This window comes from Scophthalmus maximus, chromosome 1 (genome assembly GCF_022379125.1).
Source record: "Scophthalmus maximus strain ysfricsl-2021 chromosome 1, ASM2237912v1, whole genome shotgun sequence".
In the NCBI taxonomy this organism is placed as follows: Eukaryota; Metazoa; Chordata; class Actinopteri; order Pleuronectiformes; family Scophthalmidae; genus Scophthalmus; species Scophthalmus maximus.
The window spans coordinates 13,230,793-13,247,500 of NC_061515.1; the positions used below are offsets into that span (position 1 = coordinate 13,230,793).

General features: G+C 42.8%; 2 protein-coding genes across 5 annotated transcripts in view; both read right to left on the reverse strand.

Moving 5' to 3' along the window:
- Positions 1-625: 625 nt before the first annotated feature.
- prpf31 (PRP31 pre-mRNA processing factor 31 homolog (yeast)) lies at positions 626-6,011 on the reverse strand. Its single transcript, XM_035641430.2, has 14 exons — positions 5,830-6,011; positions 4,616-4,831; positions 4,471-4,531; positions 4,248-4,331; positions 4,056-4,153; positions 3,471-3,577; positions 3,167-3,336; positions 2,849-3,006; positions 2,667-2,756; positions 2,377-2,504; positions 1,404-1,476; positions 1,173-1,301; positions 978-1,076; positions 626-892 (listed from the first exon to the last, which is right to left on the reverse strand). Exons 2-14 carry the CDS (start codon positions 4,829-4,831, stop codon positions 779-781), a joined length of 1,527 nt encoding a protein of 508 aa, XP_035497323.1. The 5' UTR covers positions 5,830-6,011; the 3' UTR covers positions 626-778.
- Positions 6,012-6,159: 148 nt separating this feature from the next.
- lmtk3 (lemur tyrosine kinase 3) overlaps positions 6,160-16,708 on the reverse strand; it is a 19,128-nt gene continuing 8,579 nt past the window's right edge. For 3 of the 4 annotated variants that reach the window (XM_035640372.2, XM_035640452.2, XM_047334509.1), the window contains exons 11-16: positions 10,629-16,708; positions 10,358-10,518; positions 9,822-9,955; positions 9,318-9,652; positions 9,148-9,232; positions 6,160-7,580 (exon numbers count right to left, since the gene is read on the reverse strand). The exon at positions 10,629-16,708 is cut by the window's right edge and continues 164 nt beyond it. In XM_035640372.2, coding sequence (XP_035496265.2) covers positions 7,447-7,580; positions 9,148-9,232; positions 9,318-9,652; positions 9,822-9,955; positions 10,358-10,518; positions 10,629-16,708 — 6,929 coding nt within the window. In that variant the 3' untranslated portion in view covers positions 6,160-7,446. The remainder of the gene's footprint in view (positions 7,581-9,147; positions 9,233-9,317; positions 9,653-9,821; positions 9,956-10,357; positions 10,519-10,628) is intronic. The other variant, XM_035640284.2, reaches the window with a different exon arrangement.

Below are 16,708 nucleotides of genomic sequence, written 5' to 3' on the forward strand. Positions count from 1 at the left end.
TGGGACAGACCCTCACTTTTCTTAGTAGTTTGAATGGGGAGAGTGTTAAAACTGAAGTGTTTTTCCCAATATAAGCAACTATGAAAACTGCAGCTCTGTACAGCAGTTGATTTTATGTTGTATGTGATTAGTTTTCTGGCTTTTCGGGGTCGGGGGAGGCGAAAAAAGGAAAATGAAGTTATGAGAGATTTGCCTTTTATAAATTCTATTTTTGGGGGCTTTTAAGGTTTTCAGCAATGGAAGGCCAGTTAAGAAAATGTGAATTTCAAGACGTATTTACAATTTTTTCTCATCACACTTCTGCATGGGAGATGACATTAAATGGGGTTATAACAGGATTGTACTATTTCAATAAATCATTTTAAGAAAGTACCAATTAATTGTGTGGTGTTAAGTCCTGACATTCCAAAACAGAATATGGAATCATTTATTTTCTAAACTTTTACTTGCCATTGTAAATTGATGCATGCCACCATAGGTATTAAAGATGTGGGTTCGATAATGACACCAGCTGCAAGATAAAGGGTTCAGATGTGAAGTTATTTGTAGATAATGGCTATAAGACCATCAGTTAAATGGCTAAAACTAAATATTTCCTCCTAAAAAACAACAACTTGACGCTTTGTCATATTTCCACATATTTTATTAAAATGGAAAAACCAAAAGTTAAAACTAAATACAGGACAAAGCACAACGTTAGACCAAATTGAAAATTGAGTTGAGTGCAACTGTTCTACATTCTAGATGACAATGTTGTGTGCGTGCGCGTGTTGAGTTTTCAACTCTTAGCTTCTTTCTTGACTTTCAGGAACTCCGCCATATTAGAGAAATATTTCTGGTTGGCTTCAGCCACCTTCTTCTCTGCAGCCTGTGGGTTCACAATCTCCAGCCCCTGAGGATGAGAGCAGAACACTGTTAGCTGAACAAACACCTGCACAGTTCTCAGGGGGACGTTCGATGGGAGGGGATGTTTTTACCTGTAGTGGTGTGAACGCGACACTGGAGCTGGTTCCTGAGGAGCGATCTCTGACTGTCGACTTTCCTCCGTAAGTCATGCTCTGTTTCTGCAACGTTCTCTGTTGAGTGAAACAAAAATTGCAAAGGCATTAGAACCAAGACTAACATATCACACGCCTTTGTTGTGCGTTCAAATTCATGATAAATGTGTTTACCTGGAGAGATTTGGAGATTCTGGCCTTGGTGGCCTCGTTGACCTGAGCCTGCCTGACGCGCCCGCTGCCGCTCTTGCCCAGCTGACCCAGACTGAAGCCCAGATCCTCTTGATACGCATCGTCTTCAATCTGCAACGGTGCACCAGAAATAAGCTCCAAACCTCAAATCATACTTCTTAAAAATGCAGTATGGTGAATGATCATAAAACAGGTTTCCAAATATCCACCGACCTCTGCAAAAGTCATCCTGTTGGCATGTTTCCTGATCTCAGTGAGCCCGAGACGCTCCTTCATCTTTCGATACCTGCAGAGAAAAAGAGATCGTGAAGAACAGTGAAGGTCGTATCATATCCACAGCTGGCGGATCCGGAACCATTATTATTATTATCATCCGCTTATTTATCATCAGCATTACATTTATCATTTTTATCATCACTAATAGCACCATTTCATCTACAAGTGTCAGTAATATTATTATGATATAGTACAGGTCTGACTGCTTGAAACGATGGTAACACAACTGTTCTCTCTCTCTCTCTCTCTCTCTCTCTCTCTCTCTCTCTCTCTCTCTCTCTCTCTCTCTCTCTCTCTCTCTCTCTCTCTCTCTCTCTCTCTCTCTCTCTCTCTCTCTCTCTCTCCCTCTCTCTCTCCCTCTCTCTCTCCCTCTCTCTCTCCCTCTCTCTCTCCCTCTCTCTCTCCCTCTCTCTCTCTCTCTCTCTCCCTCTCTCTCTCTCTCTCTCTCCCTCCCTCCCTCTCTCTCTCTCTCTCTCTCCCTCCCTCCCTCCCTCCCAAACTGAGTTCTTTTTCTCAACGGTCACCAGGTGCATGCTCATTGTGGGAACTGTTGGGTTTCTGTGTAATATTGTGAGGCGTCGACCTCACTATGCAAAGTGCGATTTGGTGCAATACAGATAAAAATGTAGTTGAATAACTTTTTTACATTTTTAGTTGATTCTAAACTTGGCTATGCAAGTTATATAAGCCTCTATCAACATGCTGCATCGCCATGTGCTTTGTTCAATTGTTACACAATGTTTCACTTTTTTGTTCTGGAAATGAATGTGAGTCAGTTCGAGCTCTGTAACCTTTTACAAAGACTGTTTGATTTGCTCGATGTTATTCATAAAAACATTTTTGAATTTGTATAATGTCTTTCGGTCTGGCAGGGCAAGGAAATGTTTAAAGGAGCTGACAGGTTGTTTACCTCCTTCCTCCTCTCTTCTTCCTCTGTCCATCCAGTGGGGCTGGCAGCGGCTTGACTTGTTTCACTGGCGGAGGTTCCTGCCATTTATCAAACTTCCTCTCGATCTCTTCTTTTAGATCATAGCCAACCTGGGGGGGGGGTTAATGCCACAGGAGCCAGAACTCTTTAGATTTTTCCATTTTGCTGCAAAAAGCTAATTTTTTTATCGTTTACAGAGACCGAGTGTTACAATTTACTACATGTCAGCCTTTTATTTTAAGGTGTTTGTGAAGCTTGCCAGGTACAATCACCTTGCCATCTGAACTCTCATGGAAACTGTCTACTCGGGAAGCCAGAGTGCACTTTGCAGACACCAGACGAGCTGCTTTCCTCCTGAGGTCCTGGAGACAAAAATGACAGAAGTTGTTACATAACAAGAAACTCAGCAATGCAGGGGTAATGTCGAGTGTATAGACACATTTTTTCTACTCACAGGTGGTAGTGACTGCACAACATCACAGTGGTAGATAAAGCCGGTGTGGGGAAGCAGCGATGTGCTGCTGAAGCCGGACAGGGTTCTCCTCTGAGCTCCCAGCAGCATCAGATTACAGGCCGGCATCTTTGAGAGATTAGTGAGGCCACCAGCGATACCTGAAGAGGAGAAACCAGAGAAAGGAAGATGACGCGAAAATGAGATCAAAGTGACAGCAATACCAAAAATAACTTGGATCACAAAAGCCATCTACAGTTGTGACCGTGGGGTATAATCTGCAGACGGTACATTAGAAGTGGTTCTTTTTGCATCTCTCACCCATGATCTTTGCAGCCGTTGACGCTCCGACAATGATTGACAGATTTGGGGCAATGAAGGACATTCTGGACTCTACATATTCATATATCCTGTGTTTAGACTGGTTCAGCTCCAGGGCCATGTCACATGCCTCCTCAAGCTGCTTCAGTTCATCTTCATTTAGCTGTGACCTACAACCACAAGAACACAAACAGAATTTGGCATAGATAAAGAGTTAAATAAGCATCAGCAGGATTGATATGCATGAAACCAGAAACTGTCTCCCTCTGCCCTGACTGATGTCCTGTGAGGACAACAGACTCACCCCTGTGTGGTTGAGGCTGTGACGCTGACAACCATAATAGTGGCATTGGTGAGGATTTGCTGCAGATTTTCATTGTTCTTGCATTTCTCCAGATTGTTTCCCAGTTCCTAAGTAAGAGACACAAAATCAAGAATACTTTATCTTCAATAAGAAACATTTTTCAACCTGTTCTATCAGAATAAAAATAAAAAGGAAGAAGGTCTGCTCATAAAAAAAAATTGTGGATGGTATAAGAGTTTAGGGCCTTTATATTTTAAAATATTGTGGAGAAAAAAAGGGTTGAATACCCATCAGCCTGAATTCTTTTTACAATGTTACAACACTTAAATTCTAAAATATAAAAACTTTAAATTGTAGGTACATTCCCACAAAGTCAATCAATGTAATTTATCAGACTAACACTTCAGTCACCACTGAAAAAAAAGAAAAACAAACGAAAACAAAAATGCCACCCAATTTAGTATATATAGTATATATGACGTATTTCTATACAGGCATCAATAACTAAAGAAAAACTAGTTGCGAATATGGGCTTCATATTTTCATTCTGAAATGGGGTTTTGACAATTGAATCATTCATCTCACCTTGACTGTGCGAATGTAATCTAAAGAATCTGGCACCAGTGATTCGAGCTCTGGAAACCTCTTGGAATATTTATCCCTGGTAAACTTGTGAATGATATCTGAGAACAAAGTGGAAAGACAAAAGACAACTTGGATTATACAGAACTGAACTAAAACCTCAACTGTATTACCAATCTGGAAGAGCAAACTCACTGAGCTCATTGTCGATTTCTACTGTGAGGTTATTGGCTGCTACAATCAGTCTGTACTCTGGGTCAGATTCCACTGGACCTGAGACTAAAAGGAAACAAAATCATACGACATTCAACTTAAATGCAGGTGAAGAATCTGTAAAACATTACAAAACGTGACAGTTACACCTGATTGTACAATATTGGAAAGACAAACCACTTCAGAAAAGGGCATCATCACTCACCATCTGAGTTCTTGCGCTGCTTTCCAATATAATCTGAAATTTTATCAATGATCTCTGAAAACTGAACACACAACAATGTTATGGAATTGACCAAACCTCGACTTGTATTGCAAATAAGTCGCGCAATGCCTCATATATAACTCACCTGTTTGCTATTGCGGAGCTTGGCGATGGATGCAACACTCTCGGCTTTACTGTAGTCCACCTCCATCTCCTCTGGGATGTCTTCCAGCCCTGCCTCCATCCTTCCCTGGGTCGCCTCTCCATCACTCTCCCCTTCCTCTCCCTCTGGATACAGACCATCTTCACCCTCATCTCCAGCCTCCTCAAGGTCAGCCAGGAGCTCGTCCGCCAGAGACATCTGCAGTCCGCAACAGAAAGTGTGAGGACACGGAGGGGACTCGCTTTATTGAGGTAAAACCTACTCAGAGCAGTTTCCAAAATGAATCCCGTGGACGAACAGCGGTCTTGACTGAACCACAGGATTTGCACCGTAGAACACTTTTAATCTATCTAATATAACACCAGAAACAAACCTGAACCAAAGTCCATATAACATCAAACATTTCTCAACATGGCACAGCAATAAAACTCAAATGCTACCTTCCTGGTTATATTGTAAGCATTATAGTTCTTCATGTTGTAGCCTGGAGAAATTAAAAGTTATTGTCCTGACTACTGATCTGTTGTGAAAGACCATCAGTCATAACTTCAATATATTTCACGAGAGCATCAAAGCACTGATACATATTCCAAAATTGTGTTAGCTTTAATTTTGTTGACTAGCTTTAGCAACAACAATAAAAGCAGCATGTAGTGCTAAAACAATAATTATTTGTGGTTTTTAAAAAAGGGCAAATGTATGATACTTGACCACCATCTTAGTGGTTTTCAATATTCCAAATATTTACAGCACTGGTTCTCTACCTGGAGTTTAGGGACCACCCAATCAATCTGAAGGTTTGGTTAAATACTCGTCTTTATTTACATAAACTATATTAATTGAACAAAACCACAGAATATGAACAAAACAAGCCCTTAAGTGGTGTCTGCGTGTAATTTGTGTACCATTTTCACATTATATTTAATGAACGAACAAAACCGTAGTTAGGTGGTTGGTTACAGCCTTGGACACTTCAAATTCATGTGCCGTTTTAAACAAATAGCTGGAGTTAAAACTTCCGTCTCAGCCTCTCAAACGACTCACAATTTGTGATACAGGATGAAGAGGAAGACGAGAACTGAGCATGAAACTATCGGACACAGGACTCGCCAATGCGTGGCTTATGTTAGCTAGCTAGCGTTAGCAAGCGTTGGTTGGTACGTTGGTTAAACGCCTAATAAGCAACGTCAACTTACCTCGACGGTCAGCAATCGGACTCAAAATCTAAAGAAACGGAATGTTATGTGTCATTGGAGCTCAAAGTTCTTCAGTAAAAAGGTAAATCGACTCGTTGCGCAGTTTCCTTCTGTTGTGGTGTTGTCGTGTTTCCTATGCTAGTTGTATCGTATCACCGCGGTTGTCGCAGACTAAATACGTACAAGCCTTTGCACTGCATTCTGGGAAATGCAGTCAATAAGCAGCGAAATAAACAAAAAGCAGACAGGACCATTAATTGGGGGAAACAAGGGGCACTTTACAATAACAAAACAATATGATTTATTGTCATGAAAAAGATCAATAAGAGGTTCACATTTTGTAGTTTTTATTTCCCCTTGTTTTTACATCATCCCTTGAAAACCATTCTTTAAACAATACAGGTTTTAAACCAACATTTAAACAGACTAAACAAATGGACTAGTTTGGACCTCGACTGCATGATGGACTCTTATTAGTAGAAAATGGCATAAATTAACAGATACACAAACAAATGGAGTTATTTACTGATGAAAGGCTTCATTTTATCATGCTAAGCTACATTAACTGTCTTTAAAGAAGGTAAAAGAATGACGAGACAGCTAAAAATTCATAGACATGGAAAATAATCAAACATTACAGGACATAGTTCCATACAGATGGGCATATATTAACAAGTTAAATTATACAAAATACTTTTTTAGCAAGTAGTAAGTTTGGGAAAATATTTTTGATTTATATGTTATGAAGATCTTAGAAGAGAAGATATAACCTAGATGTATTCTGTCCCAAACAAAATTAAGTTAGGTTAATACATTTTAATTGCACAAAAGCAAATAAATAAATAAATAAATTTGCATGGAAACTATCTTTACTTAAATGGATAATAATAAAATAAATACTGAACAATAAATAATATAAGAGAAACCTTTAAAACAAAGTATTAAGGAACATAGCTTGTTTGATTTTCCGTGCAGTCTAAGAATACATCTAAAAGTAAACAGCTCTAAAATGATACTGTATACACCTGTATTATGATATTTGTACAAATGTAAATGCGTATTCTCAAATAGAGGAATTTCGCAATTTCTGTTCCAAACTGCTGCCTACAAGAACAACTTACTGACTGCATTGAACAACTTCTTTAATTAAGCGAGGACTGGAATCCAAGCGTTTACACAGACAGATGGATGACTAAAGAAAGTGCATTTCCCACAAATCTGGGGAAAAATACAACAGAATGAAGCAGAAAAAGAGAAGGTAAGCTGGTATACAGCGAAACTCCCACTGCATAGCTGGCAAATCTGTTTCAGATTTTACAAAGCTCCAGGCTCCACTTCTACTAGCATATGCTGCCTTTTCCAAAGACCTCTTGTAGCCAAAGGCTCTGAATAAACTCTGTAAACAATGGCAGGCAGGAGCACAACAGCTCCTGTCATACAAAATCCTGTCACTGGTAAAACCTGGAATGTGTCCAGCCTTTAGAACGGGAGTCTCATTCCTTCAGTTGCCTATTCAATAAAAAAATAGCCTCTGGTTGAATGGCTGGTTGTTGGGGTTAATTCATTGGCCTGTCCAAGAGGGTTCAGCTCTGTAGGTTCCCGAGATGACGCGTGACATCACACCAAGTGGGGGTCATTTGCAGGGCTGACAGTGAAGCGTGATGATGACGCTGGTTTGGCCCCCACAGGTGACCTTGGTTTATATGATAAATCCTCTTTCCTTTTTGATTCTTTGCTTTTGATGTTTGTCCCTGATGGAAAGAAACAAAAAAATCAAACACTTCCACAACTGTTAAAGTTAAAGGTCTCAACACTGGCCCTAATGGACTTACTTGGCACAAGCCTAGGGGCCCAAAGGTCAAAGGGCCCATGGGCCAGACCCTCTTTGAAATGAAGCGAAAAACACATCAAAGTAGTTTTACACATCAGATCTTGGGGTGAACCACTGGGTATGTGAACAAAAAAAAAATCATAAAAAGTATTTTTGTGGTTCCAGAGGAAGAAGAATTACTTCTTTTTTTTTAAATCAGCAGTTAGAAAGAAGGGAGCTTACCATCAGTGTTTGAGGCTTCATTAACGAACATAACAAATCTCCAGCCAAAATAGACAATTGGCTGGTTTTGCTAAATCCGATTCTGTTGTTTGTTTTTCCAACCATTTCAAGTGCAATGCTACATCTGATGCTAAATCTAAAACAGAATATTACTGAAAGAAACACAGTAATACACAAATAATTTTGATTTGTGTCTCTTTCAGTCTGGGGGGCTTGCTCCAATGTATTTAGGTTTTACTGTCTCACAATCTGTCTGAGACTTAGATAGAGAATAAGACATTAGTGCGAATACATGGCAGAAAATAAAGCAATAATCTCTATCTATTAATATAATCGAGTTAAGGCAAAGCACAATGGTTTTAAGTTAAAAATAACACATTCTCAAAGGGAACACAGCCTCTTCTTGCAAGGCTTTGAACTCTCAACTCTCAAGACTAGGAAAGAGCATGAAAGCATCTAATTTTGGTCTTTCTACATTTCTGTATATGCAGAGCTCGAAGGCAATTCTGAGCCCAAGCATTCATTATTCTGTGAAATAAGGTGCGAAACGGATAGTGAGCAAATAAGGACATTAAATTAAACTGTGTTGGGAAACACATCTTACGGTTTGCATTGTTGATCACAGGATTTTTGTCCTCGTTCAGTGCTGCACGTTGCAGACGAGGGGGACAATTATAGAAGATTAATTCTCTCTGCATCTTTGGAGAGGAGATGGTTGAACTGAGGGTTTTCCATTTCAGTGGGTGGAGATGAGTTAGAGCCTGTCAGATTTTATTACGTCATTCTGCAGCTCATGGTGGAGACTGAATAATAATACGTGTAAAAAAGGAAACATATTTTAGCCTAATGCGCATTTCTTTTATAGAATAACAAAACTATAAAGAGTCTGCAGCCAAGCTAGCAGCTCTGCGACATTGTGCTCGAGCACAGCAAAGTTCGGAGCTAAATGCTAAAATGCTCACACTGACAATGCTAACATGCTGATGTTTCGTAGGTACAATGTTTACTATAGTCACCATCCTAGTTGAGCATGTTCACATGCTAACAGAGGCAAATTTGCACCAAATACTAAGTCAGCTGTCACATTAGTTTTGCAGGTATTTGATCAAACTGAAATTCTGACATGATGATGAGACCGTGGATGTCATGGCCATCCTTCCAGTAGTTGTTGAGATATTTCAGTCCGGAAGTTGCAGACTGACTCACAGATTCCTTGAGCCTTGCTGCTATCATGGCAAAAAATGTCAAGCTTATTTCAAACTTACCACGCAAATCCAACTTGGTGCTTTTGACCGACACTGGGGCTGGACTAGTGGGTGCTGAACTGCTCAACTCATTAGTTGGAGTTTCCTGTTACAATGAAACAGAATAGTCAGGGCCCCTTTAGTTGAATCCAATATGATCTGTTCATTATGTATGAAATGTATGAAAATACCTGATCAAAAAGATAGATTGTGACATCATCAAAAAAGGACACATTTCGCCCTCTGTCCTTTTCTCTGTCCATCGGTTCCTTGGGGGACTTCAGCAAACTTCTCAGCCCAACACGTTTGTCCACGTCTGTTTCTGTGACAACAATCACCCTCCGAGAACTTTCGTCCTCCTGCTCATCCTCCTCATCATCGTCAAGGTCACTCCCTGACGACAGGCCTCTCCGCCTTCCGATTCGATTTCCGATCGGCCCATCCCCAAATCCTCCTTTGCCGGTGGGGGTGAGGGGGAGAGTCAGAGCAAGAGGAGGGAGGGCGAGAGACAGACGAGCAAGTTTTGCTGTGAAAATGACAGATTATATTAAATATGATGTATTTAAATGGCTAGTAACTACTGCGATGTACTGTACATGTTCATCATCAACATTATAAAAAGCAATTTATGTATATTGAGTGTGTATTTATTTAGCACAGTCGTTATTAGTCTTAAACATGTGAAATAAAGGTACCTTTCATTGCCTGGTTTCCAGTGGGCTGAGGTGTTGTGACCTCAGGTTGTTCAATCACAGTGAGCGACTCAGCATCATTTTTGTCAGAGTCAATGTGAGGCTGAATGCTGGGAACAGTTTTCTGCTCCTCCTGACTACAACAGCAAAAGAAGAAAATATGAATTTATTGAAACTTGGGTCAACTGACCAAAAATAACACCAGTGGTATTTTGGAATGCATAAAGATTTGGGTTTGATTGTCTCAAAGATTTCTGCTGCCACCAATGGAGGTGAATAGGATTTAATTCATTGAGCACACAACATTAAAAAAACACAACATTGAAAAATACAAATGCATAATATCTTTTTTGTGCATGTATAAACTATAATTTTGCTTTAGTTTCATGACTAAAGGGTAGATTAAATGGGCAGGATACAGTTTTACCAGAAGTAAGAAAGAAATTATGTTTTTTGTTTACTCCATTAGGGTGAACCAACCCTTTAAATATAAACTATGATATTAAGGATCAGATCTCTGAGTTGAGCCTTCTTCTTACCTTTCATCCTCTTTCTGCTCATTCACAGTGGCCAGCTCATTGCTCTCTGTGATTTGTTCCCCCCAGGGCCGTAGCATTACAGTGTCTTTAACGGTCGCTCCCCAAAGTACATTGGTTTTCACATTTTCACTGAGAGAGAACTGCAGCCTCTCCTCACACACCTGAAGCAACAAAAACAAACAAAAACAGAACAAAGAGGGGTGAATAAAATCAGAAAGCTAAATCATTGAGCAATCTTCACTCACAAGAAACCAAAAGAAAATACGCTCACCTGCATCATTAGGCCATTTTTTGTTGTCATCTTAGAAAGTGATCCCTGGTCTTTGACGTCAGATGTCTGGCCTGATGATCTCAGCACATCATTGCTGTCCTTGTGAGGTGACAGTCTGTCTTGGGAATCCAGGATCATGGGAAGTGCAGACTCCCTGAGCTTATCAGAGTTATCAGAGATTCCGTCCTCCTTCAGATCCACTCTGCTCCCCTCAGGAGAACAGGAGTCACATATCTCCTCACTTCTCTCCCTGTACCCAGCACTGCCACCTCTCTGATCAGGTGCTTTCTTCAAAGATTCCAGGAGCTCTAGGTTCCCCAAGAAAAGCTCCCCCAGAGTTCCCTCCTCATCCCCAGATATGCAGCACAACTGTTCCAGTTTTTCAAAGTCCTCCAAGGGCTCCTCGTCTAAATCTTTCCACTCAGAAATCAATAATTCTGGGAGATTGTTGGGTGGAGCTTGGGGTAAAGATGGGGTGGAAGGTGATGTTTTCTGGAAAAGGTTATCATGTTCATCCTGATTTTCACTGTTGGATGTAAGGTTGCTCTCATCATGCATTGTTATATGCACAGTGGGGAGGTTCAGATTGGCTAAGATCCCTTGACTCTGAGTTGTAGCATGTGGGGATTCTTGCAGAGGAGGCTGTGACACATCTTTGTTATGAGCTGAGGAAATATACGGCTCTGTGTCAGTGCTTGCAATAAAGTCTTCTAGATTAATGTGACTAATGAACTCCTCTGCCTCGATAACAGATAGCGGTGGACTAGGAAAAGAGTCGTCTAAACTCTCCAATCTATCATCTTGCACATCAAGGTCTATGCTTGGTGGAGGACTTGGAAAATCTACAGAGCTGAAATTGTCTACCTGTGGATCTATCTCCTCCTGTACATCAAGGTCACAAGGAGAAGAGATGGGATTTAAATTAAGAGTCCTGTCCTCCTCTTCGTTCATAATGCTGATTCTATCTTCTATGTATCGCCTTGAAAGCTGTGGTCTCACTTCAGCCTCTAAATCCGAGTCTGGTTCAACATTTTCCAGGTCTGAAGAGTTCACACAAGGAGCTTCACTGATGCAAATAGATATATGAGCACTTTTATCCTCTAGACTTAAGTTGCTTTCTAAATCAGAACCTTCTTCTTCGTCAACATGTTCAGTTGATGCCTGCTCTTCCTTTAGGATCATGCAGAGGTGATTCTGATGCCATCTGTTAAAATTTTGATTTTCCTCTGTCTCCGTGGAATCTAGCCGACCTTCCCTGTCCATGACTGTCTCTGTGCATGATAAAATCTGCCTCTCTCTTTGTTCCAAGGTCTCCTGCTCTGGAATTTCCATGTTCTCAACTTCAATAGCAGAGATTTCTCTTTTTGGCTCCTTGTTAAAACTGTCAATTTCTCTCAGATTCTCAATATTTTCCTCCTGTTGTATTTGTACTGCTCGGGCAGCCTGTTGGGTATCACTGTCTTCAGGATCCATTTTTTCCTTCACGCTGAGATGACCAGTTATTCCTTGTGTTTCATCATTCCACATTTCTTCACAACCATCAAAGACAACAGGGTGGGGTTCACTTCCTGCAAGTTCATCATTTTCTTCAGTCTCCCAAAACTCCTGACCCACTACAAGTCTATCCCCCACCTCCCATGCCTTATTACCGAAGCCAGAGAAAAACTCAGATCTTAGCTCCACATCTTGGCACCTCTTTTCGGGAGAGGCCCACTGGTCATTTTCATCAGGCCATAAGCGCAAGTCCCCTGATTGTAAAAAACGGTGGCAGTCGAACTCCCCTCTAACTACATCAGGTCCTGGTGTTTCTTCATCCTCCTCCATAGCTCTCCATAGCTCTTTCGTTTTCACATCCAGCCCCTCGCAATCTTTATCCACATTGTTGGCTGAATCCATTCCACTTGCTGCTCCTCTCAGTGGCGACTTTTCCTTCATGGCGTTACTCATCTCTGCAGCAGCCAGCTGTTTCTCCGTCTCTGTTGTGATCTTCTTGTCCTCACTGCTTTCTGAGCAGCAGAGGTTTCTCAGGCCCAACTCATTGTGGTCTAGACCAGACCTGTCTTCACGTCTCTCAGGTTCTTCAGCACACTCCTGAGCCCAAAGACATGTCAGTCCACTAACTTCATCATTGACAGAGTTCCCATCAACACTTGGCTCAGTCACTGACGGCATTTCATCTGTGAGTATGGCATTACTGGTTTGAATGCTGTACAGTTGAGACATTCTGGACTCTCCGTTGGCAACTTTGGATGGTGCCACTGTTTCCACAGTGACATTTCCATATTTGAGGGAATTTAGTGCAGAGTGATCAATATCTATCTCTGAGACACTTGTGTGATCTTCCATGCTTAACATGCTGTCTTTCGATTGACTGCCAGATACAGACTTGATCACAACATTTGACTCAGCAAGACTTTTGGATCGTAGATTGAAGTCGTTATCTGCAGAGTCCTGGTATCTGCAATCTGTTATCTGAGAGATGATGCCATCTGTGTAGTGGTTGTCTAACGCATACCCACCACTGTGTGGCAGCCCTTTTAGTGGCTCATCATCTAAGTTAGAAAACAACGTATCAATTAGGTCAACACAGTCCTTTGCCTGGGGATCATCACACAGAAAAGTTGACTTCTTGCTTTCATTGTTGAAAATGCCAGAGTCATCTCTGTGTGTTGACTCCAACCCTTTGCCTAGAATATCTTTGTAATAGATACCCTTCTCTTCACATGTCATGACAGTTTCTTCAGCTTCAGTTTTTTTAACTAACATCTGTACACTATTTCTCAAAGGACTCTTTTCCCCCAGCTCTCCCTCTTCCTCGGTTTTTTCCTCAATCCCCATCAGTATTCCCCGATCCCCTCCTCGACCACTGCTCGGCCTAGTGGCAGTAAGTCCTTCACTGCTCCTCCTGCTCATCCCGTCCCCCTCCCAGTCACTGTCTGAGAAATAGGCAGAGTCTCGATGTGGTGTTTCATTTCCCAGAGCTCGCCACCCGCTGCTTCCCATTCCTCCTCCTCCTCCTGTCCATGAATCACTAGGTGTGAGGCAGTCGGCTGAGCTGGAAGTCATAGGTGACAGGACCGAGTCAGTGGGGGTGGCAAGTGACACTTCAGAGGATGGGTCCCAGTCGGGAGTGGTTGGTGTGGTGGTAGGAGTGGCTGCCTTTTGGGCAATTTTACAGTATTTTTCTGGACTATGATCAATGTTCTCCAAATCAGCTGCTATGATGTTTTCAACAGAAACTTCATCAGTTTGGTTCTCTTCTTTCTCAGGGTCATATGATGTGGTATCAGTCTTTCCAGACATTTGATTTCCTTTCTCAGGACTAGTGACCTGTAGGCCTTCTTTCATTATCTCTCCATTCCCTATGACGGCAGCCTTTTGAGTATTTGCTTTGTTTGTAAAAAGCGATTGGTTCTCATGCAGTGTTACAGTGTTGGATTCTATAACACTCTCAATAAGAGATTCCTCTGAAGGATCTGTTTGCTCTCCTCTAGCAGGTAAGGCAGGGCCATCGGCACACTCCTCTTCTTTCTGACATGCAAGTGTTTGGTTGTGGAGTAGACCGTTTTTGGGCATTATTTCTGAAAACACGAACTCATCAGATTGGCAGTGGTCAGCATTGTTTCCTTGGCTGTCCAGTTTGAGATTTTGTTTGTTTGATCCTATGTGAAGGATTGGGATGTCGGGTCTGATAGAAACCTTTATCTCACTCTTTTTAGCACGCTTGGTCACTTGGGCATAGATGGCCTCAGTTTGTGTATCGTCTTTGCCTTTGCTGGATGCTCGTATGGAGGTCTCTGACTGAAAACTAATGGTCTGAGTGGAGTTTGGGTCAATGCATATGGACTCATATTCAGGTGATAGTGGAGTAGGGGAGTAAGACGATTCGCCTTCTTTCCTGTTTGATGCAGCATTTTGTCTTGATATTATTTCAGTCAAAAAGGTCTCTGCTGACTGGATCTCCTTCAGGAACTCCTCCCTAGTCATTTCAGTTCTCCGTGGCTCCTTCTCAGTCTGCTTAAGATCGGACTCCTGGTTGCTGATGGTGATCTCAGAGAGCAGAGAACGGGACCTCCGTATACCCTTTGAATAAGCCTCCTCAGCCTCAGTGTATGAGGGGAGGCCTGGAGTGCCGACGTAGGGTTGCAATCTGGATCCTGCCGGATAGAGGTATTTCACTGTGTCACTTTCTGATCCTCCCTCCACATCTGTGTCCATCTTTCCTGTATCAATCTCTGTGAGGAAAAGTTCCCCCTGAAATGATTCTTTAGTAACTGTATAGTCCCCCTCATCTCCTGTCCTGTTGATATGTTTTTCTGCCCCCCATGACTGCCCCGCTGAGCCCAGCTCTGTAATCAGCGACTGGGAACGGCGCATCCCTCTGTTGGGGAGCACAAAGTTCCCCCATCTCTCTCCATCCCGTTTCTCCTCCTTCTCTCCCTCCCATGAAGCCTCTGACTTGGACTCACTAGACTCTGTCACCGTAGATATCTCTGTCAGAAACAGATGCATGGGGGATTTTTTGGCTGCAGCTACACGTTCTGCCTGAAGTTCAGAATCTTCCTTCCAAATGGCAGGCAGGATGGTGTCAAGCCGTGACTGAGTCCTTTTCATTCCCCTGAAGAAGAGCTCTGCAGTGGCTGGGTCTGCATCTTCAGATAGGCTGGAGTGAGTGACCGTAGTCCCACCGCTGGGTCTCTCAGGAGACATGAAGGGAGAGTCATCCTCATCAGAGTAGGTGGGGCTAGATGAAGACTGACGTTCAGTCTGATGGTTTGTGGGCTGAGGGCGGGGTAGATTGCGGTAAATCGGGCGCAAAGGGTTTTCTCGACGAACAGGGGAGTCAAAGCTTTTTGCACGTGTATGAGAAGTCTCCTTGGAGTTGTGCAATGGTGCAGCATGCCTGGTTGCGCTGTCTCTATCAGACAAGTCACAGGATAGTGGGTCTCTATAAGATCTCTGCATCTGCGGCTTACTGTATCTTGAGTAAGTGTCAGTTGTGTTGTAGCTGGGGCAGTTTCTTTGTGTTTTGGAGTGGGGAGGTAGAGGTGGAGGACACATTTGAGGAGGTTGAGGGTAAATTGGATGGCTCGATGGGGGGAGGGAAGGGGATAGGGATGGTGATGGGGGAAGAGTCTGTCGGGAACGATGGAACCCCAAGTGGTCAAAAGCAGAAGGTGGGCAGCTGCTCATGTGATGGGGGTCTGTCTTGATTTTTCCGCTAATGCTGTAGTGAGGCAGTCCTCTATATCCAAGTGGAGGGGCGGGGAGGGGGCGTGAGTGATGGTGGTTGGCTGATGACATGGACATAGAGCGAGGCTTGGGAGGGAGGACTGGGGCTTGGGAAATTGTTGAGGATTTTTTATCTCCAACGCTGCCCTTCGTCTTCTCCTCTTCATCATCATCCCCTAAATCCACTACAGAGAAGTCCGTCACTCTGCAGGAAGTGTCTCTGAACTCTGCCACACCTGTGTTGGGCACCTGGAGCTGAACCTCACTGGATCTGATGGTCTGGAGCCCCTTTCCACACTTGTCAGAGGAACAATAAGGGATGCGCTCTTTACCTAACATCCCACTGCGAATCTCCACCAGCTCCATGTCTCCAGGGCAAATCGAGTCAGAACGGAAAGAGGACTGTGCCTTCCCTCTAAGAGTTGGCGACTTGTCCTGGGGAGTGTGCTCCTCTAACCTGATGTAGTACTCGCTGGCGAGGGAGGGACTGCGAGCACTTATAACAGGGACCACAGTAGGAGTGTCCAAAGACTGTCTGTGGTTATTAATCACAGTAGGGATTGGTTGGGGAGGTGGAAGGGGCTTGTAGCCTCGTCTGGCATGAGCCTTCTCCCAGAAATACTCAAAGTTCAAGCCTTTGCTGGTTTCAGTGACTGTCAGGATGTCATCCAGTTCAGATGAGGACGGAGTGATACAGTTCCCCACAGGGTCCAGCATGGGGTAGGAGTTGTCTCTGTCTTCCCTGCCATACTCTCTCTCCCTTTGCCGGTCGTGTGCTGCCGTTTGGAAGGCAGGTGGACGTAGTAAGTCCCAGCGTCTTTCAAACGACTCCTCACTCTCGCCTCTCC

Coding starts and splice junctions, on each gene's coding strand:
- prpf31 (XM_035641430.2), bottom strand. CDS start 4,831: ATGTCTCTGGCGGACGAGCTCCTGGCTGACCTTGAGGAGGCTGGAGAT. Junction 3,337..3,470: donor ACAGCCTCAACCACACAGGG/GTGAGTCTGTTG, acceptor TTGTGGTTGTAG/GTCACAGCTAAATGAAGATG. Junction 1,477..2,376: donor AAGAAGAGAGGAGGAAGGAG/GTAAACAACCTG, acceptor TTTTCTCTGCAG/GTATCGAAAGATGAAGGAGC.